The sequence below is a fragment of the Manacus vitellinus genome, unplaced genomic scaffold, assembly GCF_001715985.3.
Source record: "Manacus vitellinus isolate BGI_N305 unplaced genomic scaffold, ASM171598v3 scaffold_27_pilon, whole genome shotgun sequence".
In the NCBI taxonomy this organism is placed as follows: Eukaryota; Metazoa; Chordata; class Aves; order Passeriformes; family Pipridae; genus Manacus; species Manacus vitellinus.
In genome coordinates, this window is record NW_021940039.1 from 5581945 (window position 1) to 5606648 (window position 24704).

General features: G+C 52.7%; 1 protein-coding gene across 2 annotated transcripts; it reads right to left on the reverse strand.

The window, feature by feature from the left end:
- Window positions 1-1211: 1211 nt before the first annotated feature.
- PTPA (protein phosphatase 2 phosphatase activator) lies at window positions 1212-24704 on the reverse strand. 2 transcript variants are annotated; one of them, XM_018074325.2, is made up of 9 exons: window positions 24576-24704; window positions 23307-23393; window positions 18199-18324; window positions 17342-17459; window positions 15771-15870; window positions 14852-14913; window positions 14191-14291; window positions 9679-9786; window positions 1212-4156 (listed from the first exon to the last, which is right to left on the reverse strand). In XM_018074325.2, exons 1-9 carry the CDS (start codon window positions 24633-24635, stop codon window positions 4082-4084), a joined length of 837 nt encoding a protein of 278 aa, XP_017929814.1. In that variant the 5' UTR covers window positions 24636-24704; the 3' UTR covers window positions 1212-4081. The 2 variants fall into 2 exon arrangements, with proteins under 2 accessions (XP_017929814.1, XP_008917655.1); XM_008919407.3 differs by having other exon boundaries at window positions 14789-14913.

Genomic DNA, 24704 nt, shown 5'->3' on the forward strand with positions numbered 1-24704 from the left:
CCTCTTGGCTATTAGAGCATGAAACAACCTTCAAAAGCCCTGTAAACTCTACAGCTGAGCCAGGAGAGTCCTCGGTGGAGCAGCGACGAGATCCCTGCGAGCTTCTCAAATGTTCAAGTTTCCCACTGGCAGGTTGGCAGTGAGAGAGTCCAGGTTACATTAGCAATGATTGTTAACCACCCATTTCACCTTCTCCTACTCATTTCTGCCTCCTTCCCTCTCTCAGGAAGGAATGCAGTTGCAGGGATAGGGTGAAGACTCCAGGGCTCTTGCGTGGTTCAGCTCCAGGTCCTTGGGGTACAAAGTGCACCTTCATGCTGGCAAGTGCCAGCTCAGACTGTGCTGGTCCTGCACTGGGGGCTGCGTTGTTTATTCACCAGCAGGATCTCAGCACTGCGTGAGGGGAGAAGTTAATGCAGCAACAATGGCATCAAGCAGTTTTTATTCTGTTACTCCCAACCCCGCATGAGGCTCCTTCTCTCAACTCTTACTTCATTTATAAGTGGCTGCCATGAGCGATCGCATAAGGGAGGGTTGTGCAGAATGAGAGAGGGGAAGGCTGACGGCGATTTGCAAACCTGCCCTGTGCAAAGGCAACACCTGTTAAACAGAAACACAAACTGCCCTACGTGTGGCAACCCCAGCTCTGAAAACTGAATTTAAAAAAACTGGCTTGGCCAGTGGGCTGAGGGGGAAGGTGGCCAGAAACCCACACTACGTCTGCTTCCCCTTCACTGCACGTCATGTTCACTAAGGGACGTGCTCAAGACGAATTCAAGCGCCTTCAAAGAAAACATTTGTGATCCAAGATGACATTTCTGCTCACCATCCATCCCTCCACGCTACTGCCGCTTTTAGCAACATGCAGCTGGCCCATGTTGATGGAGACAATGTAACCCAGAGACAAGGAAACAAGCCTTTGCTCAGCACAGCTACCCTACCTCCAACCACTCGTGAGAAGGTCCAGGTTTAATTTAATCCAGGTATAATATAAATCCAACAAAGCTGCTGAACTAAACTGATGCTGGAAGTCCTGAGTCAGCTCCTACAGCAGGACACGAAAAACATCTGAAGAAAAAGGTTCCAGTTCTCACCCTGCCTCAGAAACAAGGCTCAAACATCCTTTGGTCATGAGAGTCTCTGATCTTCAAGAAGTATTTGCTGGCCTGGGATCAGGATTCACACATCACCTACCTGCCAAATCCCAGCCGGGAGGGGGGTGGGCACAGCAAAAAAGTTAATAAATAAAAACATACAACACAACAGAGAGACACCCAGGAAGGACACAAAGACTGGATGCACTTGATCATGCAGTAAATAACGAGTCCATTTTGGTGCAAGCAAAAGATCAACCACCAACACAGCAAGTGCCTCTTCCTTGTGCCGAGGGCTCCGGCCTTCGGCTTCACTGGCTCTACTCCCAAAGTGGGAGCAAACCCCAGTCTGAGAGAGACCAACACAGTCACTGGTGCAAAACACAGAGACTTTAATTCAAACTACAGTGCGGGAGGAGGTGGGAAGTGCTGCTTTGGACACGGAGCAGCCCTGGGTGGTGCCACACGTGTGGATGTGCCAGGAGAGGAGCGGAGCCCCGAGAAGCCGTGACGGGCGCTGTGGGAGTCAGAGGGAGGCAAGCAGGTGGCTGCCACGTGACAGGGGCACATCCCAAGCGGGCTGATAAGACTCAAATAAGAGTTAGCTGCTTGAAGTCCCAAAATACCCAGCAGGACTAATGTGCAGACTCAGGCAAGCAACAAACACAGCTCTGCACGAGCCTCCTCCCACCTCCTCCGCAGGTCCCAAGCCCAGGGACAGCATCCCCAGGGAGCAGTGGCTGCAGCTGCAGGAGAAGGAAGCATCTCTCCACCATTCTTTGGTGCTGTATTCCACATTCTGGATGTCCCTCCCATGCACGGATGTCAACATTTCCACCCATCCTTTTGCATGGAAGCCCCATTTCCACGAGATGACCAGGAGAGATGCATTCCCGACCCTTGGGCAGACTTGGGAGACCAGAGGCTTTTGTTCAGCCATTGCTGGCCAGATGCTGCACAGCCACACAGCCATTTAAAGCATGGGGACACTTGCCAAAAGCCACACAGCAATGTGAGGGGACACGGGTGGAGACACTGAGGGTCTCCATGCCAGGCACAGGCTGCTCTGCTGGAGATGGACTCATCAAGCCCCAGCAAGCACAGGGGTCTCCACCATCATTCCAGGAGTGGATCCATTTGGAAAGCCAAGACAAAACACATCTCATTCAGAAGTAAAATAGACTTAATCCCAGTCTTCCATTTTCATTTAAAATACAAGTTTATAAGTTGTTTCAGGCAGGTCAAAAGCCCTTTGTCCCCCACCCCCTGCCAGGGCCAAGCCAGGAGCAGTCAGGACAGCAGCAGTGCCAGAAAGCTCTACTTCAGCTCTGTGGACACTTCACTGCCTCCTAATTTAGACTCTTTTCTTGCTCTCCCTCCCCTGAGCGCCTGTGAGAACCTTTACGAGAGGGAGTGAGTAGGTTCTGGTAAAAATAATGAAAAAATAAAAATAAAATAATAATTAAAAAAAAATCACAAGCAGGTTTCTCTCCCCCTCCCCAGCAGTAAAGCAGCAGCAAAAGCTGAGCAGTCTGGCACTGAGCAGCCCCACTGCCCCCTCCATGATCTGCAGGAGTGCCAGAGGAAGGATCCCTGCTGCTCCTGATCCTCAGCAAACACCAGACCAGAGCCCTGTCGCCCCACACCCAGCCCAGAAAGCCCAAGAAGAAGCATCTCCTCTCCAGCTGCAAAGCTGTGGACCACCTTGGTCAAGACCTGTGGATACAACAGCTCATCTCAAACACAGCACCAGCCATTTCTCCCCTCCAGTGATGCTGCTGGTGTGATCCAGACCACCTGCCTTCAAGATGCTGCTGGAAGTGGAAAGTGTACTGGAAGTCTGGTCCCTCTGCCTGAGGTCCAGCACAGCAACACCAGCAGGGAATGACAAAGGAAAAGAGCTTTCTCCAGGTATAACCTGCTGCCCTGGGCTATTTTGCTTTTTGTTTCCAGCATGGGGATATAAATGCATGTAAAGCCACATGCTGCCCTCTCATGCTGCCTGTGCTCCAAGGATGTCTCCCTCAAAGAGCTGGGATCATGCTGCTCCATGGGGAAATCCCTTTGCTATGGGGCTGTCACTACAATTTATGACCAAGCAGGAGCAAACACGGTCACCTTGTGCCACTGAGGCCAGCCCAGCCCTGGGGCAGCAAAGCATGGGGAGTGCAGAGGGCAGGTTGGACCCAGCCGTGGATGTGTGTGAACGTGTCAGGGTTTGTACCCGTTAAGAGGGAGCCTGAGCAGTGTCTTTGCATAGCTGTTCCCACAGAGCCAGGTCCCTCCAGGGACCTTGTCTCTGGCTCCAGAGCCACAGCCCAGAAGGTTCCCAGCTTCACCTAAGAGAAGAGGTGCTAGTGGGAAAGAAAGGGAATCTTGCAGAAGAGACAGAGGGAGGGGGCTTTCCTTACCCAGAAAAGGGAGAGATGGCACCCTGGGCTTCCAACAACACACAGACATTCCCTACAACCCCCTTCACCCATTCCAGACCTCCTGAGCAGGGAGAGCTGGCTGCCTACAGACACGCACAGGCTCACACCTCGCCCCGTGTGGTGGTTTCCCAAAGCAAACAGCAACAGGAAACTCCAATGAAATTCAAAAGGGAAATCGCAGTTACCACCGCCCAACACACCCACACGTGCCTTCCTCCCCTCCACACCCCTTCCTCCTGGGAAGGGAAGCAGAGGGCCTTTGCTGCAAAGCAGCCCCTACCCAAACCCGTTCCCATGCCTGGAGCCGCACACGGCAGCTGTGGATAAACACGGCCCTGGCCTGGCCGCGGGCGGGACATCTCCGTGGTGAGGACGTGCAGGGGGAGCTGCTCCAGGTCCATCCTGTCTCCCGTGCGAGGCCAGCGAGTGCTTTGGATCTGTGGTTGCCGATGAGGATGTGCAGGAATGGATGGGCAGGGCGATGAGGAGGGGGTGAGGGGAGGAGGAAGAGCGCCGCACTGTGCCTCCGCTGCTCCGGCTCCTCCCGCGGCTTCCTTAGGATGTCACAGGCTGGATGGGGAGCAGGCTGCCGAACTTAAAGTGCTGGATCACAGGAAACTTCTCCAGGCACTGCAGGAGGGGAGATAAAGAGAGGTGAATTCAGGAGACATTTCCACCTTACACAGGCAGCCAGAGCTACATCCTGCCTGCAGGGTCAGGAGGCAGTGAGCTCAGGGCAGCTCAGCCGAAGGCAGAGGGATTAGTTCCATGTCTCCCCCCACATTCCTATCAGGCTCCTCAGGCCAGTAACACTTCATAACCCCATCCCCTTCCCTTCAGCCTTTTGCTTACTGACATTCAGGCCTGGAGCATGAGCAGAAGCAGCATGTCTATGTCAGCAGCTTTCTCTCTCACCACTCTCCTTGCTCGAGCTGATCTCTTTGAAGAGCTTCACCCTACAAACACTGAGAACTGCAGAACCCTCCAGGGAAGAGACTTTCCCTCCCCAGGCCAGTGCTCACACTCCAGGTTTTAGGCACCATCCTGCAGCCGCAAGGCACTGCCCAAACCGCATTCCAGACTCTCAGGTCTTTGATGGACAAGAACCAGTGATTTTGCTGCCATAGTTTAAGACATAATCCTATTCTCAACAACCCCTCACTCCTGAAATTCCCACCCACCACTGAAGAGTAATGGATCAGAGATCAGTTATATACATCCACTACAAGGCAGCTTAGCTTGGAGCTGCTTCTTCCTCTGTGCAGGGTGAGTCAGGCTGTGAAGGCACAGGCCCTTCCACTCCCCATCCCAATGGCAGGAAGGTCAGGACTGTGAGTCTGCCAGTGCTTGCCTACCAGAGCCACTCAGAACTCTGAGTTTTGAGTCACTGCAGACTCAGAGTGCCCAAAGCTCAGCAAGGGCACAGGGCAGACTCACCTCCATCACACAGAGCTCAGCAGTGCGTGTTTGCCAGCCCCGCAGCTGTGCCTGCACTGGCGTCACCCACCTTTGTTGTGCTGAACAGGGGCCACAGACACCCCCCTGCACTGCAATGGGGACTCATTACCAGGGCTGGTGAGGTGGTGGCCACCTCTTTGCTACAGGCAGAGGGGCAAGTGCTTCCCTCCCTAGACAGCATGATATGAAGAGGAGAAGAGAACCCCAAATTCGCAGTGTCTGGGAAAAGAGGCTTTTCCCTGCACCCAGCTGAGAACAGATCTGCTGATGGGACTCTCATTCCACAGGAGACATGGAGTATGTACAACCAAAGCCCAGCAGATACCAGCTAAGAGGAATCCATCTAGTCCCAGCAATTCCTTGGCACAGAGAGCCAGGTGGGCAGGATGCTGCCCAGCTCCCCACAGGCTGCAGACACAGCAGCAGGAGGGTGTCATGGCCACACTGGCCCCTGCCTACAGTCAGTGGCCTCCCAGGCAGATCTTTGGGACAAAATGCACAACTCTTTCCTCCAGGCACTTTTTAGAAGGACAGTTCCTTCCTACCAAAGGGAGCCATGGTGTAGTTACAACTGTCCATAGGAAGGAGCCTTGTGCTCTCCATGGGGACAAGCTGGACTCGCTGCAGCAGGGGATACCCCAGCTCTGGGGCTGGCGAGGAGGAGTGTGCTGCAGACAGCTCTTCCTCCAAGGCAGGACTCAGGCACAGGTACCCAGCCCACAGGCAAGCAGGAGGATTTGTGCTCAGACACCTAGGCCTACAGTAATCCCTTCAGAGCCAGAGGTCAGACAATTGGTTCCAAGCACAAGCACACTGGATCCAAAACAAGTTTGGAAGTAGTGAAGGTACAGCATGGCTGCATCCACTCCTGGGGAATAATAGCCAGGCAGAAAACCACAAACCTCCATGGCAAGGCACCAAGGAGAAATAAGTCCTGTGACCATCAGGGCACGTCACCTTCAAAGCTTCCTAATGCTCAGAGATGCTGCCATCTCTCCACACAACCACTTAGACAAATCCTCAGAGGAAGCAGCACTGGATAACAGTGACGTGAGGGAAGAGCAGAGAGAAATGAACACCGGAGATGCTGACAGCTAGAAATGTCAGCCCAATTAGATCCAAGGAATCCCATGGAAGACCAGACTGGTTTGGGCTCCAGATGAAGAGACTTAACTACCAGTGGGAAGAAGGGGTATCCATTCCACTTAACACATCACCAGCCCAAGAAGAGAGGAGCAAAGAAACTTTTCCTTCTGTATCCAGCAGAACTAACACAAATTTACTGGATTATTAGAGGTACCAAGAGACAGGACCCTCCTTGCATCACATGTGAGTGAAACTGATGTACCCAACACTAGCTCAGTGGAGGGGACAAGCTTATTTCTTCTTGCCATCATCTTGATCATGCTGAAGGTCTGCTTGGGACTCAACTGAGGAGCAGATTCACACACCAAGTCCAACCTTTAAAGATGGAACTGGGACTAGATTAGTTACAATGGAAAGTATTTCCCGACTGACTGCAGAGAAGGAAAGGTCAGGAGACTCAAAAGCAGGCTCAGGGGAAAAACATCAAGGCTGCTGCTTTAACCACACTCTTTTCTGTCGACTTCTTCACTTGCCTTTGATGGAGAGAATAAGAAAAGCCCTTGGACTTCCAAGAGAACACATCTTCACCCATTATATTATAAATAGACACATTTGGGATTTCATAAACACACAGAGCTGAAGATATGTTGTCTTCAGTCTACTGCCCATGCACCCTGGAGTGCCTGGATCCAGACCAGAGCTCCCAGCCACATGGACACACCTGAGCTTTCTGTCACTGGTTGAAGTCATTCCACAGAGGAGACAGAGGAGAGACAAAGCTTTTTAAATGAACCAAGTCTGGGGCTGCCCCACTCCCACCAAGTGAGAGGAGGTTGTGAGTGAGCATTTGATTTTTCCTGCTCTGCTTCCAGCCAGTGACCCCTTGGCTGTGCTGTGCCTCCACTCAAACCCTGTCACGGTCAGCACCGTCCAGCACCCGGCGCTTCCCAGCCAGCCCAGACGTGTTACAGAGCTGGAGCCTCCACCTGAGTGTCTGATTTCACCTGATCTCATTACAACAGGGCATCAGAGGGGCAGGGAGAAGGGAGGGGAAAATAAATAAAAGGACATTTTTGCCAGTCAGACAAAGCAACACCGCAACCCCAAACCTTCCTTCTCTTTGCCATCACACACTCCAGGCTCTGCTACAGAAGCTGCCTGCCTTGAGCTGGACTAAGATTCATGTCAGCACTCAGGGGCTATTGCTGACTTCCCTTCTGCTAATGCTGGCAGTGGCTAATTGGAGAAAGACTGTACTGGTGAAGGCTACAGAGCTGGGCACAGTGAGCAGAAATGCACTGGGAGCCAGCAGCAAATAGACCAGACCTCCAGTAGTGACTGAGTGCCCAGCCTGAAACACCCAAAGGATGAAGGTTCAGTGACTCCTGAACCTTGTGTGTGTGATTCCCAGAAAATCAGCCAAAGGGATCCTCCAGCTGTAAATGCTGGTGTAACCTGCATGGCCAGGCACACCATAACTGAAAGCCCTGCCCAGCCATGCTGCCATGTCCACATCCACATCCACACTCCTCTCAGCTAAGCCAGGCAGGAACTGGCTGAGCCAGCAGTGGGGTGGGAGACTCCCCAGAGCAGATTATATGTAAAGATATATTATATCTATATATAAAGAACCAGTGAGGACCCCTCACAGCAGGGTCTCCCCTCTCCTCTGCCCATCCAGGTGAACACAGGCACCACGCAGTGCCAGGAGAAGACACTGCTGCACAAGAATCATGTGTTCTTAGGACTGGTCAAATATTCCTTGAGGAAAAAAATAAATTTAAAGCTCTTTGGTTGACTCAATGTTTTTTACACCTTAGCCTAAATTTGTGTCATTACCCTTCCTGGCAGTTTTTGCATTCTCTCCTTGACACAGCCACATCTGGAGATATTTCTAGAAACCCACCACTACTGGATCCAGCATTTTCATGCAGAATGTCACCTGCTACTCAAAACAGATCAAGGCCTCCAGAAAAGGCCACGCCTTGGGTGCACTTAGAAGAGCCAAAGTATCTCCCAGTCTTCAGAGGATCCCCAGGCTGTGCTGTCCCCAGCCAGGGCACAGGTAGATAGATATGCCAGCACAGAGTGGCCCCAAGACATCAGTAGACATGAACATTGCACCGTGGGCACACCACTGCTAAGTTCCTCCAGTCATGTACAGGTGGCAGCCACCACATGGCAAAGGGCATGTGGGGCACCAGGTAGGAGCACCTGAACATCCTGGGGCATGTGGGATGCCAGGGGAGTATCCAGAGAGCTGTGCAAAGGAATTGATCCAAAGGAAAGGAAGGACCATGGCAGGGCTGCCGAGGCAGGAGCAAACCACACTGATGCTCTAGGATTTAGGGGACTCATGTTTCACTTTAACAGCACTCACAGGGTCTTCCCTTCAGACCCCCCAGCTCTCACAACAGAGCCTCCAGCTCAGGGTTTCCCAGCAGGCAGTGTCTCCAGCCCTTGTGAGGGAGCTGTGAACAGGGGCAGCCTCAGAGGGGCAGCCCGGGGGCACCTCCCCCTCTGAGGAGCAGCCCGGGGCAGCCCTCCAAGGAGCAGCCAGCCAAGGGGGTCGACCCCCAGCTCCGCTTCTCCTCTTTGGAGGCTGGGAGGAAAGCTGAGCTGGGGGCGGAAGGAGCCAGCGGGCCTGGGAGTGACACCTCACAGATTAGAGAGGTATGTGGCCTGGAACCTAAACACAGGATGTGCAGTGCAGAGGAAGGGCTGGGGGAGGGAGCGGCAGTTCGGCACAGTTTAACCCCTTTGTGCGCTGGGCCTGAGCAGAGCTGTCCCTGAGCCTCAGCCCCGTGTCCCAGCAACAGGAGCAGAGATCTGTCACCAGCACAGACCACAAGGGGTGGGATTAACTCATTCAGGCACCACTGGGTGCACCAGGGAGTTGCACCATCTCTGCTCCTTCAGCGCCCTTGGCACAGCCAGTGTGTCCTGCAGAGCCAGCACTGTCCCATCCTGCCCAGCAAGAGATGTTCCCTCCGGAGGCCCAGATGTGGTGGTTCCTGTCCTGCTTCCTCGAGCTCAGGGTTAGCTCGAGCAGGAAGGATAGATAAGGGAGAGCCAAAACTGCCTGGTTCCCCAGGTCAGGGGTTCACCAGGAAAGTCTAGGGCAGTGCCAGCAGTGCTGGTGGGCAGAGGGCTGCCAAACCAGGGAGGTGGCTGTGGCCACGGACAGGACACGTAGCAAGGGGAGATCAGTAGCAAGCATTCAGCCTGCTCTGGGGCCCTTAAAACACGGGATGATAATTTTAACTAAGTCTCTTCCAGCTGGTAAAATAGTGGGGGGACCAGACAGATAAGGAGGTCAAGACATCAGCCCTAATTTGTAGGCCTGAAACCTGCACTATGGGAAGACAAGAAATGGCAAAAGTCATGTCTGCAAGGAATGGCCATTTTGGGATTAGTTTTGGGGCAAACACTAGGCAGGCAGGAGCTTCCTTCTAGCCAGCAGCACCTGAACTGTCCAAGGGCTCAGTGAGCAAGGGGCAGTCAATGACTGTGACAGGGTCCCTACACCAAGGAGCAGAACAAGAGCTGACCCACAGTGCCGTGGAGGGGAGGAGGCCCATCAGCCTCTCCCTGCTCACAGTGCTCACCTCTGCCTTGTACATGCGGATGAGGCCCTGGTTGACCTTGGACCAGGAGGGCACGGCGCTGATGTTCCAGAGCTGGTTGGAGTGCTCGGCAAAGGGGCCCGTCTTCATCTGAAAGAGACCCGAGCGCAGGGCTGAGGGAGCCGGGCCAGCCAGGAAGCTCGTGCACCAGCAGTGACTCACGCTCACACTCTCTCCAAGCAAACATTCCCACCAAGCCCTGTGACCCACGCACCAGCCACCTCACTGCCACTTCCCTCCCTCCCTCCCTCCGCGCTCCCTCCCGCTGCGGCCACATCACATGAAGCCGTGGCAATCCAGTTCCCCTCCTTTCCTGATAAAATTAAGCCTTTTCCTGCCACGCTTTCCTAATCAGAGGTCCCCCTGCACACCTCCCTTTTAATGACTGCATTAAAAAAGCCCCACATAAGTCCCGTTCTCCCCTCCAGTAGAGCTTGGCTCAACGCTGTTCCTATTCTACCCAGAAACCTCCCAGTGCAGCTCTGCTGGGCTTTCCAAGAAAATGACTCATTCCCCATTCAGATCAACAACAAGCAGCAGTGACAACCGCGCTGCCTTCCCTGAATACAGAGGGCAGTGCAGGTTGGCAGCAGCTCTGTGTCCACAGCCCACTCCACACCTGCCTCCAGCTAAGGAGGGCTCTGGGGAAGGCAGGAGCAGAGGGGACACACTCCAGTCCCGCTCTCCAAACCAGCTCCAGAGCTGCGAGCTGCTGCCTTGCAGCAAATGCTTTACATATTTCTATTTTTATTTTTTTTCATACTCCAGTGTTTCTCCTCCCAGGGTGAGCAGTTTGGAGAAGAGAGGGCAGGGAGTGAAGCTGCAATCAGGGACAGTTGCATGTAGATTCCCTGGGTAGTTGTCTCCCCTTCTTCTCCATGAACAAAAACAGACCCTCGGGGAGAAAAAGAAATACAACACAGCCACTCTGACTGAGCGAAGTTCCCATGACATCAGAAACCACAAGGCCGAAGCTCACGCTAAAAAGGAGCGTGGGGAGAGAGGAATCTCTTGGACTCTCGTTCACGACTTGGGGTTTGAACAACTAACCCCTTCCCTCCATGCACGCACAGGCCGGGAGAGAGGGTGGGAAAAGAGCCTCCAAAAGAACGTCTCTGTAAAAGCAAGCAGAGCCAATCAATCTGCTCTGGGAAATTTCTGCAATGCCTGTGTGGCACCAGCCTGAGGCAGAGAAAGAAAGAGAGGGAAAGGGTGGGGGGATCCAAAAAAACCCCCCACTTCTTATGACATGTTTCACACCCGCTGACCTTGGGGTGGGAGCAGCGGGGGAAGCGGGTCTGTAGCTCTGCCCAGTGCTGGGAGGGCGTGGATGCACCTCCGCTTCCCCTCGGTGGTTCCCAGGAGCCGGGGGATGATGGATGAGCCGCTTGGCCATTCCTGCTCCCCTACACCACACGCTTTCCTCGGGGGTACAGGATGAAACGTGTAAGCACACAAAGCACGGCGCTCACCGACAGCGCCGGCGCGTTATCCAGCGCCGAGGTTCGGCACCAGCAGGCACCCAAAGCCAGGGAGCTCTGTGCCAGGCGGCTCCCTCAAAGAACCTCCTCCCCGCACAGGAGCTTTGGCTGCATGAATTTTGATGCCAAACCTTCTCCTGGCATCACCACCCTTCAGAGGGGCACAGTTTGCACCAGCCACCACCACCAGGCTTTGCTTCTCTCCCTTCCCAAGCTGGAGTGAGCGTGACAGAGTGTGGAGGAGGCGGGCAGGGCTGGCACGGCCACCACTGTGGCCCTCCTCACCCAGGGCACCTGGAGAGGGATGGCTTTGCTATGGCTTCACACTGGGGAGGGAAAAATAAGAGGGTTGAGAGGGGGAACAAAAAAAATCCATCTCCTTCCAGCCACAAAGGGCGAAGAGGGAGAGCTGGGGGGGAGAGCGAGAGGCAGCGAGAGCGCTGCAGTCCCGCAGTGACCCCAGGGGAACAGAGTGAGTCAGAGCAGCCATATTGAGCAGGAAATTACTCACAGACGCGGCGTTCCTGCCTCTCGGTTCCCAAGAGAATCGGCCTTTTGTAAATGGTTCCTCTGTCAGTGCAGGGGGGAGGGGGACGGCTGAGGCCGTGCTTTCCTGTCAGCTCCTTCCCTTCCAGCAGAAACCCGAGCCCTCCCTTCCCAAACCTCCAAATTTAGAAGCCAGATTGAAGCTGAAATTCCTGCTGCCTGCCCTGAGCTCTCGGAGGAGCATCTGGGGCGAGTGCACTGAACGCCCACAACAGCTGGGGGGCACCCAGCACCCCTCATCTGCACACACACAGGCAGCCCTGCATCGCTGCCCTCCACAGCCCCTGGGCAGAGATGCTCCAAATGCGCCTCATCCTCACACCTGCAGGTGCCACATACACCCCACAGCACACTTTGACAGGCAAAGGCAGCAGCAGGGGAACAGCTTGAGTCCCAGCCAGCTCTGCAAACCTCACCCTGTTCCAGAACCACGTGTTCAGGTCCAAACCCACCCCACAGATTTCCCAACATCAGGCCAGCTCATGCAAGGCTCACTGCCTGAGCGCAGCTGTGGGGAGGATGCCGTGGTGGGATCAGCCTGGACATCATCTTGCTGCTGCTTTAAGAGCCTGAGGTTTAAATACACACGTGGCAAACACCACAACAGGGGCTGAGAACAATATCTGCTCAAGAGAATATTCTCTCAGTTGACAGAAAACAACCTACCTCGGTTGTAGCCTGCTGAAACAAAACCTGCTCTCATGTCAGCAAGACATACCAGACCTACTACAGGAACTGCTGTGGTGTTTGCTATGTGCTTAACACCTTTAAAGGAGAGCTGTTTCCAGCTGACAAGCTCAGAAGAAAATAATATCGTTCATTTATTAAAGTCTTTAATTCCTTCTATCTTTTTTCCCTGCTATTATGTTTTGTTGTTGATTTTGGAGAGAAAGCGTTGGGAGGGTGCTGAGGCTGCCTCACCCCCTCTAGTGGCAGTTACAGCTTTCCTGGGCACTTGGGAGGGGAAAAAAACCAGATTTTAAAAGCAAAATCTTTATAAAAAGGAACCAGTGCCTGCATGGAGGTGGACTGAACATACCATGCATTTGGTAATGCAGGTTGTTGCTGTCCCTTAAGGCTCACGGCAGGAGGCCCGAGAGGAGGGCTCCTTGCCACCAGGTGGCACTGAGGAACTCGGCAGAAACACTGAATTCCATGATTCCTGACAAATGTGCAGAAAAAGGAACTCAAATCACTTATTTTAAAAGCCTGCTAAAAAGCTGACTCTCTGCAGGCAGAAGCAGCATGACCTGAAGCAGCAGGATGGTGTTGGGTATTTTAAACTTCACCTGTCATCTGGGCGCTGCAGAATTTTCTACACACATGTCAAAAGACGTGTTTTTCTGTTTCTAACAGGTCAGTGCACTATCTGGATATTAGAGGCCCAAACTAAAATAAATCTTGGACCATCTTGGCTCCTGCTTTCCTGTCCTCATCTTGATCTCTTCCACCAGCACCTCTTTACTACCCGTGGCATGATTTATCTTGGCATTAAGGGTTAAACCCTGTGAGGTGCTGAGTACCAACAAACCCTACCAGATTCAGCAGGACTTGACACAGCACCTCCTGGGGTTTGGGCCAAAGGCTCCTATGAAGATTTCCTACATGAAAGGCTAAGTTCACAGTCTGTAACCTCCCTTCTCATCTAATCACTAAATTAGAGAGGCAAGGAGGGGGGAAAGTGAACAGAACAAAGGGGAAGAACCGCACTCTGTCCTTCAAAATTAATCCCATCAACTCCCTCTTGCCAGAGACAAGAAATCCCTCACCACAAGAGAGCGGGTAGTTCTTGCTCTCCCTCTCCAGACTGTGAGGGAGCCGGGAGAAACAGGGCTGGATCCTCCACAGATGCTGAGGGCAGAAAGCCCTGAGCTCCCTCACTGAGACACTGCCCGTGGCTGGCAACAAGCTGAGGATCCCCAGTCCTGAGAGCGCTGCCAGCTGGGTGAGTCTCAGCACACTCCCTGCTCTAGGTCAGTTGCAAATAAGGTGCATTTAATGGGCTTTTGGTAGAACCTGGAGGAGAAGGAGCAGCACAGAAGTTTGGGAGCATGCCCTAAGCAAGGGGTGGCCCAGGGCTGCCAAGCAGCACCCAAGGGCTGGAGGGAAGGGAGGTTGTCTTGGCAAGCCCAGTCAATTTGCAGCTCCTACTTCATCTTCCTACAGTATCTGCAGGAACCAGTCTTCTCCATCCAAGTTCCCACTGACTGATCCAAGGTTATTTGTTTGCTCTTGTTACAGCTCTCTTCAACTACCATCCACAGCCCATCCAGCTTAATTAGACTTTCCTCTCAACATCCCTGTCTCAACTCATTCAAGGAGAGCACCTCAGACATGCAACAACAGTTCATCTGCACAGTTCCACAACAGCAAACAAAGCAGCAAAGGAGGAACAGAAAACCACAGCCAGAGCCAAGTATCTGATGCCAAGAGAACGTCCCTGTGGGACAAACCTTCCACTCCTCACCTCTGTAATGAAGAGGATGCACTCCAGGAACATGAAGTCCTTATGGTTCTCGTTTACCACCTTCTCATCAACGAAGTGCCGAGGCTCCAGACTTGGATGGTCTAAAAAGAGTAAGAGACAACAGGAAGCAACCTGTAAGGCAGCCCCCTTCTGAGACCAAGTTCAATCAGGTGCTGTCCTGCCCCTCTTCCAGAAACACGATCTTCCCATCAGAGCTCTTCAAAAGTCAGCACAGAGCTGCTCCCTTCTATCTCGTCTCCCACTTCAGTGCCTCTGCAGGGAGAAAACTCCCCAGGGCAGAAAATGCATTTTCTAGCACCAAACCCGAGACTCTCCTTTTAAAAAGCTTGTAGTCATTGCAATAAAGACAAATGTACTGTACAAGGAACACTTCCACCTCCCAACCTAAGCAACCTGCTTTATTTGAAAAGCTGAGGGGGGAAAAAAAAAAAACCAAGCCCAAAACTCTTCTGCTGTAATATGCACAAATTTGACAGATTTGAATTTAGAAGTCAGCCCCAAGTCCCATCATCTCTGCAGCCTAGACAGATGGGGCAGAGGGCAGGCTGGGACACGAGAAGAAGATCTGTATTAGTACCTATCAGCTGGGAACTGCCCCATATGAAAGGCAGGAACTGGAAGTCATCCAAGCCCCACACACCCTGGCTGCCAGCAGGTTCCATCCTGTAGGTCTTCTGAAGTTTTCGCATCACTTCCAGGTACCTGAGACCAAAGAGAGGAGAAGGGTTAAGACAAAGCCTTCTTCTGCCTTTGACTTACATAAGAAGAACAACCAGTCTGGAAAAGGACACAGCTTTATCCTTTGTAAGCAGGACCTCCACATACAGCACAGTACATACAATATATATTCAGCTCCTTTGCCATAGGAAGCAGCCTGATGGTACCTGACACCAAATTCACAGAGAAATCCAGTGGCAGGGGTTTATTTCACCTGCAGTGTCTTATGTTGATGCAGATCTTTCCCCATTCCCACTGTAATTTGAAAACACTGACAGTTCACTCTCCTTCAACAACTTCCAAAAGAGCTCAGAAAGTTTTCCACCTTACAGCAATTGCTACTTCTACTTTTCAGGTGGAAAATTAAAGTGCTGTTGAAGGAAATTGTTTCCATGCCACCAAACAGTGATACAGCTGGGATTAGATCTCTGGACTCCAAACACCCAATCCACTAGTTTCATCACTACCAACTTTGCCTCCTGGGCTGGAAATACATCCAGAGGAGCAGTGGAAGCCTGCTAGTTGCATGGATTTTTTATTTTTGATGCCTGAAGAAATGTTAATCCTCTGATCAGATATTCCTGCCTATCACAAAACACGGAGCTTCACCCAGAGAGCTCAGTAACTTGTGCTCAACTAAAGTAACTTTCCAGAAGGACACTCAGCCTCTGATAGACAAGGGGCCATCATCTATTTTGGAGATAGTTATAATGGGTCAGTGTACAGTCCATTAAAAAGTACATCTGCTCATAATTTTGTCTAAAATTGGCTTCAGCTTTCCCACTCTGCCCTTTCCCCCAAACAGCCCAATACTTCCAGCCCTTCTCCTTCCATTACCTCACCTGTTAAACACTTTGAAGACGATGGCCATCTGGTCGTCCACTCTGAGCACACCAATTTTGCAGAGGCAGCAGAGAAAGGCTGCAAATGCAGCTTCGTGCCCTGGAGTGAAAAGACATGAAGAGACATGACACTGCTGTCTCTGGCCCTCAGGACAACCTTTCTGTGGGCACCACAACAGCTCTTCAGAAATCACAGCAGTCACAGTCCCCTCTCAACCCTGTTGTCACTATGAATGCCATAAGCTGACAGTGTTTCACCCTCACACAGCACCCACCCAAATTATACCTTCTAGACATTCATGAGTTGATTATTCACTTTGAGAAAAGATTCTTAAGGAAAAACAGCTCCAACACTGGACATGCTGGGAGCAAGGCAGGGACTTTCCCAGGAGCTTGGCACAGCAGGGGAAGTGGAGCACCACAGAGTCATCTGCTCAGGGGATGCAAGAGAACCTCACATCTGCAAGTAAACAGATTTCCTCCCACTTCAAAAATATCTCTGTGTCAGAAGAATGCAGATCCCATGACACTGCCAGGAACAGTCTGTCCCAGAAGGTACTGGGATCTTGGGCTGGGCCCCTGCAGCTTGGTCCTCCAGCTAACAGTAAGGAAAAGAAACAACCACCAAGGAAAAGAAACAGCCAGCAACCCCAGAAATGTCTTTTAGTGGAAGGGATCACGGAAGAAGGGAGAGTACAAGATCAGCAGCTCCACACTATGGGCAGGTGCAGCTCCCAGTGTAGGAACAAAATGCACCTACAGTCTGGTCACTATGAGCAAGGACACAGGCCTCTGGTTTGGGACACACAGGAGGGGAGAAGAGGCTGAATTTCCTTCTGAGCTGACCAAACCCCATCCAGCAAGTCCCTTTCCAAGGACAACATCTCCCCCTGGTGCCAGTGAGCCGCAGCCAGCACAGCACTCCAGCTCTTCAGCGTTTTACCCACAGCCTCCTCTTCCTCTCCCTGCCCAAGTTTCCTTGCACCCACAGCATCCTACTCTCCTGCCTCTTGGTGAGGGCACAGCTGTCCTCCAGAGAGAGGAGCAGAGTGTGTAGACAATTCTGTACTTATGTCTCACTGAAGCCAGTGTGGTTACTTCAACCTGCAATTCACCACCTCCTTAGGTGCAAAATGTTTCTACCTTCAGATTTCAAAGTCCCTCTGTAAGCAGCAATGTCACTTCTAGGGAGCACCAGAGCTCAGGACACCTCCCACTGAACATGAACTCGGTTCTCACTCTAGTTCCAAATCAAGTAATTATATTTTATCCCTTTAAAACTGCCTACTGCAGGACACCTGCATGCAGTGAAGCAGTTTCTACAGCTATTCCCAGAACAGCTTGGTTCCCATTTCCTCCAGTGAGATGTGAAAGGCTCTAGCACAGCTCCCAGCCCCAGCTCTCAGTCACAGCCCACACAGGACAGAGGGGTGAGGGGGCCCAGAAGGAAGGTGTTTGTTTCAAGCTGGAACTAAAAAAAGTGGTAATAACATTTAAATTAATGCAGCACCAGGCTCCAAAGGGTCCCTTCCCAGCTAGCCCAGCCTTGGCCAGTGTGCAAGCCCAGGTACCTGTGCCATAGTCAATGCGGGTGGAGTTCCCCACGGATTCCTTCAGGTACACAGCCACTTCTGGGGCAGCATCAGCCAAATGCTTGGGAATCACTGTTGCCACCAACTTTTCTGCTTCCTGAAAGACACAGGACTTCCCTGAGTGAGTGCAGATTTGCCACAGTCCCCAGGGACAAGTCACCCTGTGCTCAGCCCCTGCTGCAGTGGGGGAGCTGCAATGGTGCTCTCCTGCAGTGCCCAGAGCCAGCACGACAGAGGAGCAAACCCTCCTGTTGAAGAAGTCATCTCCAGAGATGGAAAAAGTCAGGGAAAACTTGGCCTGACACCCACCCAGGCCACATGCATCCTGCAGGACAGAAAAGCTTCAGCATCCAAGTCCACTGACCCAGTTACCCAGTGAGCCATCTCCAGGACAAAAGCATCACTAGAGCAGCTGCAAGGGCTCTGCTGCTGGGACTGGGACTGTGCCACCTCCAGCACCCAGTGCAGGGTAAGTGCTCTGAGCTGGAGGAAGCTGAGCAGTTTCCCTAACACTTCTCTGATTTTGTGACACAGTGGGCAGTTAAAAAGAAAAGGAATTCCTTGGGCTTGGAGAGCCCTCCAGGCTCATCCAGAACTTGGAGACCCAGCCAAGAGCATTTACAGGGCCCATATGCTCTCACAAGAGGAAAAGACAAGCACCAGGCCAGGGGTAAGTGATGCATATCAAGAGGTGGATCCTTAACAGCTTATCTGGGCAATTCCTCCACAGGCTGCTTGGCTGCCACGCAGTGATGGAGCCATTCTACCATCCCTGCTGGACACACCACCCTTCTGTGGGAGCTGCAGGTACCACCACACAGGAAACACACACTCACCTGGTCTAGTTTGGCGTACCAGGTCCTGAAGGCTTTGTTCCCAAAGCGAGAAGGCTGATCCACTGGCGGGGTTTCATCAATCCATCTGTCAAGGGTGTTCAGCAGAGCCACCAGCTTTTCAATGGGCTACAGAGAGCAAGAGGATGAGGGGTCACAGTGGCATAAACCAGAGCAGTCCCTCAGCTGCGACATCTCTTCCCTGCACTGGAGTCATTAAAGCCCACACCATTCTTTCCAGGGCTGGCAAGTGGAAATGGGATGTGTCAACCCTCCTCAAAATGCAGGGGGGTTGGGAAAACCATCCTTCCCCTCAGGAGATCAGTCCAGTACCAAGACCAGCCTGAGGCAGACTCTCCAGTTGCCCCCATAGTCCTTCATAAGCTGTAAGAGCACTGTGCTCCAAAACCTCTCAGAGAAGACCTACAGCAAGCTCCTGGCTGAGGGGCACACAGGGCTGAGAAGGAGGGAAGTGCTACACAGTTCAGGAGCCTCCAACACAAAACTCAGGCTCTGCATCTTGAGGGTCTTGCATTCTCCACAGGATACAGCACCATGTATCCTCACCCACAGCTGATGATGTGATTTAAAGGCCCTTCTCAAGGCTCTTATCACTGTCCTGAAGTGTCTCTTAGGAGCCAGGATTAGCAGCAATGCTGTTAAACCACCACGCCTGTACATCAAGTCAACCTTCCCAGCATGACTCCTGTTGCTTCAAACTCCTACCAGCCAGGCCACCACAGCAGGGATCCCTCAGCCCAGGGATGTGGCAAAACACAGCCTATCCAGGGGAAGAGGCAGCCTGGTTTGCCCACCAGTGCTCCCATCGGAGCAGGCAGGAGAAGAAGCTCTTGGCTCCCACAGAAATGTCTCAGTACAAACACAAAGCTGATGGGAAGACAACAGCAACAGCAAGACAACAGCCACGATTCTTACACCTAGTTCTGTAAGTGAGGAACATGTATAGGATGTATGAGAGTGGCCATGAAGGAAAAGAGAGGTGAAGCAGGTGACACAGCATCTGTGCTGTCAGACCAAGGCTGGCCAACACACACCCTCTCCCTTCGTGGGGAATGGCTACGCCCCACACACCAAGAGCCAATGCCACAGGCAGCATTTTTAGCAGCTCCAGACACTTTTAGGAGGCTCTGCTGACAACTGGTCAAGCCTGCCAGAGGCTCTGGGATTCTCCTTGCCTGACTCCAAGCAGCTGGAGAGCCGTCAGCCGCAGCACAGCAGCCGCCACAGCAGCTGGCCAGGCCCCGGGCAATGTAGGCTCCTCTGTCTCGAGAGGGGATTCCTCCTTCAAGGGGACAAAGAGGACAGGCGGCAGCGGCGGCTGGTTTGACTTTGCTGGAGGCATCGACCATGTGAAGCCGGCTGGTCTCCTGGGCTGTGGTTCAATTCCTCACGCTGCTGCTGCTGCCGGGAGGACGAGGAAACAGCAGAGCCCAGCAAGTTTCCAGCCCTTGAAGTGCCACTGGAAGGGGGTGGGCAGAGATGGGCACGGCAGAACGGTGCTGCCGCTGGGCCAGCTGAGGATCGCTCCCGGGAGGAAGGGTCTCATGGCACACACAACCTCCCACAGACACTGACTCCTGAGGTGCCACCCCAAGGACATGGTGGGATCAGCCAGCGGGAAGCAGGATCAGGCCGGAAAGGGATCCACCTACCTCACAGGACCACGGCACTTGGCTGCTGAGCCAGACTAGAGGCTGGGACAAGACCTGAGCACACCAGGAACACAAAAAAGCCAAGGGACAAGAGAGCCAAAAGCTCTGGGTGGCCTTGGAGCCACTAACAGGCCAGTGCCCCAGATACGTGCGGACTGAAGCAGCACAGCCCCCTCTGCTCCAGCTCCCTGCTCCCAAAACGCTGCAGGAACCCAGCACATCCCCACTGCACCGGGCCAGGTTTGGCCTCAGCCCTACTCCTTCCTGGCTATCGCATTCCCCTCCAATTAAGCAACAGCATCCCCAGCACTGGGCTGCATTAAATAATTAAATCGTGCTGGTGATTTATCCGCCGGCACCAGCAGCTCATTACGAGCAGCCACCGTATTTCAAACCCTCTCCACGAGCACTCGGTGCTGCCTGGATAAATGGCTGGCACGGACCAGCTCCTTCCCTGGGGAGCAGACTCCAACCTCCCCTTCCCCACTCGCTGGCTTTAAAGGGATTAAAAGCCCAGCCCCAGTGAACACGGGAGAGCAGGACCCAGCTGCCAGATCAGCCACACCAATAAATAATTAAAGAGATGCAGCTCATTTTGGGCTCAAGGCCCTTTGAAAAGGGGGTTACTAAAAGAAGCAGCTTCCCATTGTCCAGCAGAGGAAACCTGTACATCCAGGGCTGACCCCTGTGGGGGAGGAAAGGAGCCTGTGGGAACACAACCATCAGCACCACTGCAGCCCTGTTTTGCCTGGCTGGGCTTTTAAGCTCTATTTTTGCTTTACCTTTCCAATGATCAAAGCAAGGGCAGCCTCCCCCCTGCTCTCCTTGCTCTTCTCATTGTGCTGATTTTGCATCTCCTTGACCCTGAGTCTGCCACCGGTCCCAAAGGCAAACCACAGAGCTTCCTTCGGAGCACAGACCTGTCAGCAGCTCTCAAGAGCAGGAGTCAGGCAAACAGAGGTGCTGAGGAGGCATCACAGCAGCCAAAGCTGCCCGTGGGGGCCAAGTCTGCCCCTCTGGGCTCCTCAGGCCCTGTCAGGGGAGGGAGCTGCTTCCCCCCCTTCCCTCCTGGAAGCAGAGCAAGCCACAAGGCCGGCCAGTTTGCAGCCAGTTTCCCCCCAGTGCACTGGGCTGTTGGAAGGGAAGGTCTGCTCCTCACACAACGAAAATTAACCTCCTCCTCCTCGCTGCACTTCTCCTCTGATCCAAGTCACTGCTCCAGGCTGCAGACCCGAAAGGATCCCTGCATGGAAAGCACTCCCTCCAGGAGGGGAAGGCAGGTCACACCCTATCACTCACACAACCTTGTGCCAGACACAGTGTCTACACCAGAGTCCTAAACAACAGCTCAGCTATCAGTGCCTGTCAGATGCCTCCAGCAAACCCCAGACAGCTCCACAGAATGTTTCAGTGGGAGCACAGCAAGCTCAGAAGGTCTCTGAGGGGGCTCAGCCCCCACAGGATCCAGCTCCTGCTCCAGCAGAAAGGCTGGTATCGACACATGCTCTCTGGAAACCATTAAGCTTCTCTTTAAAAGCTGAGCAGAACATATTTTCCTTTTTTTATTCCATGGCAAAGCAATACCAGTAAGTCAGAGAGAGGATACGCGTTCTGCAGAAAGGATTCCAGGAGGTCATTTGCCAAAGGAAGGTGTCCCTGGCATTTGATCAGGGAGGAAGATGGGATGGCACAAAAGCACATCAGCAGCAGGTACAGCAAAAGAGAAGAAAGCTGAGCAGAGATGCAAGCAGAGGCCACGAGGGGCTGAGCCTTTAAAAGCACAGATAAGCAGTTTGATCTACAAAGCAGCCCGTGTGAACAAGCAACCTCATCAACAAGGCAACCCTGGGGATGCTCCAGCTGGGCCTCAAGTCATGGGCTCCTGCTCTCCTCGGTGTGAGGGGCATGAGATTTGTTCCCTGCCTCCTCCCAAGCAGTCGGGATCGTGTCTCTTGTTTGTCACTTGGACTGGGACCGTGGATGGAAAACATTCCCTCCAAGAGGGCTCTGCTGCAGACACAGCCCTGCTACAGCTTTTCCTGACAGCTCAAAGGCTTGTAGGAAGAGGGTTGGGTTTTTTTCCCCCCACTCTTTGTTTTGCTCATTTTTAATGCTTTGTTTCCCTAGAACTGCTCTGTGAATGGTTGGGAACAAGCGAGATCATGACAAAGACAAAACTCAAAGGTGAAACACAAACAGCAGAAAGCAAGAGCAGCATTTGACAGCAGTTTCTACTGAATTGAAGGAACAAAAGGTGGGCACGAAGCCTGTTAGGAAGGGGCTCATTATCCCCATTCCTCTCCATGAACTACAAGGGAGTTTCTCATTCACATGCTGGCTCCTAGGAGGGAAGGCTGGACTCAGACATGAACGACTGGGTTAAAGACCATCATCAGCTGCCTTCCCACACCAGAATGAAGCTATAAATACACAGGGCCCAGTCTGCTGCCCATGATCTCTTTACATCATTCTCAGCTTTCTTGCACCACCACGATCAGCAAAAATGTACCCAAAAATCTCCTCGTTGCAATGCAGAACAAGGGAGGGGGGATCCAACATCCAACATGTGCTCTGGCAGCACCCAGAGAGCCCTCAGGGCAGCAGTGACACCAGTGAAGGTGCCTGTCCTTTCCCTCTGGCTCCAAATGATCTCACCGTGCCACGAAAAGGTGAACAGACATTAAAACTGGTCCTGGCAACAGGCAGGGCCAGGTGACAGCCACATTCATACAAGGGAGAAAAACAGGTCCTTTCTGCTTAGCACCTTGGAAGGGGCAATCCTGCCCCTCAGGTTAAACCTCTCAGCTCAGCCCAGCTCCCTGTGAGCTCCACAGCCCCCTTAGCACGACCCTTGGCAAGGCAGATGCAGCCAGTGATGTGCCTTGAGGTCAGAACTGTCAGAGCAAAGCTTGCACAGCTCAGCTACAGCCTGGGATGAGGACACTGGTGCTGTTGTCACAGGCTGAGTAACGAGGAAGCCCAGGGACAAGGAGAGAAGTGACTTGCCCAAGGTCCTACAGAAAAGCCAGTGGGAGAACAGGAAGGGTAGAGACATCTCAGCCTTTTGTCTGCAATCAGGAAAGAATATCACATTTTTGAAGCATCACTGATTGAAGCCAGACTGTGAAAACAGGGCAAAACGTCCTTTCTGCACCCTCCTTTTCCCCACCAGCTTCTATCCACTTGTAACTTGCTCAATTCCCCATCCAGTGAGCACACACTGGGAGCCTCTGCCTCCTGGAGTGGGGATGGCAGCCTGGCATTTGCATCCCCAAGCATAACCCAACCACATTTATTCTCCCTGGCTCCCAGGTAAGCTGCCAATTCATTCCTCACCTAGGAAATATTCACTGTAGAGCCAATTAGGAAAAAAAAAAAAAAAAAAAAAGGAAAAAAGGCAGGAAAGGAGAAACAAGGGGATCCAAACTCTTCTCCTACCTCTGACACTTTGTATTCACAGGTCAGCTTCTTGCCCCTGACACCTTCGTTCAGGGTGAGGATGAAGCCCATGTAGTCTGCGTACGCCTGCAAACACACCGAGAGTGTAGGGCATTAGTGAGTGCCCACGGGCTGTCTGAACACAAAACACAGCATGGGAGCATCCTAAACCCCAAGGAAACCCTTCCCAGCACACAACATTGCTTCCTTGGAGACACCTGGGGGTGCAGGGCTTGCTGTGAGGCCGCTGCTCTTTTTGGCAGCCCCGGTGGCAGAAGGCAGATGGTGACTGCACTCTGAAAATTACAGAGGAGCATCCTAAAAATGCTCACATTGACCCCAAAATCATTCCCTCAGCTCCTATCGGGTCAAATTTAACCTCCTGAGCTCTGCAGAGTCTCAGCTGTGCCAAGGCACCCTGCTCCTCCCAGACCTGCACTGTTATCTCCCCATTCCTCCTTGGACTCTTCTCCCGTGCTCACACACGATAGGGAACTGGGACACAGCCCAGGCTCCTCGCTGCTCCTCTCTTTAAATTTGCTGCTTTTGAAGCACCATCTCCAGTGCAGCTCCACAGCTCCAGAGCAGCCACTGCCACCTCCCCCTCCTTGCACCAAAATCCTGACCAAGAGCAAGTCTTTAGACCCAGGAGACTTAAACTGGAAGCTGCACCCAGAGGTTTGCTTGACACCTGGATGCAACTTCAGCTTCTTTCCAGACATCTCAGATCAGTCATTGAGCAAGAATTTGGTGGGACAAGTCTGGGCCAACACCCCGATCCCTCAAAGGCAGAGAAGGGAGAACCTGCTGTTCCACCAGCTCCACACATGCTGTAAACAAAAATTATCCTGAAAATTGAAGGCCTTGGCTCCAGAGCCTTTTCCAGTACAGCACAGTGGGAAGGCCCCAGGACCAACCCAGGCAGCAGGACCATGTTCAAGGCGGGCTCAAACAGCACTGGGTAAATCTAGTTTGGGTATAAAATACAGGCCAGGTGGGATTAAATAGTCACCAGGTTCCTGTCCAGCTTGTTGGGAGGGAGCAGGAATCATTTCTAAGCTTCTCTGGTCTCCCTCAGCCTCTGGGCTCTCCCTGGCTCCCTCCTCCACACCTCGTTGCCAAGTAATTTTCCTACAAACAGGCACAAACCCATTAATTTCCCATTCCTTGCCCAACCCTGCTTTACCTCCTGGCTGTTCCCAGACCAGACCTGGCTGCCACTGAAAGCCCAGCAGCACTTCCCAGTTTTCCCTGTTCCCAGAGCCATACCTGAGAGCGCTTCCACTTGGCCATGTCAGAAACCACGTTTATCTCCTTTTTGGGGATCATGAAGCATTGCTGGATGGGAGGAGCCACCTCCTCAGAGGCACCTGGGAGATGCAAAAAAGAGTTAAAACA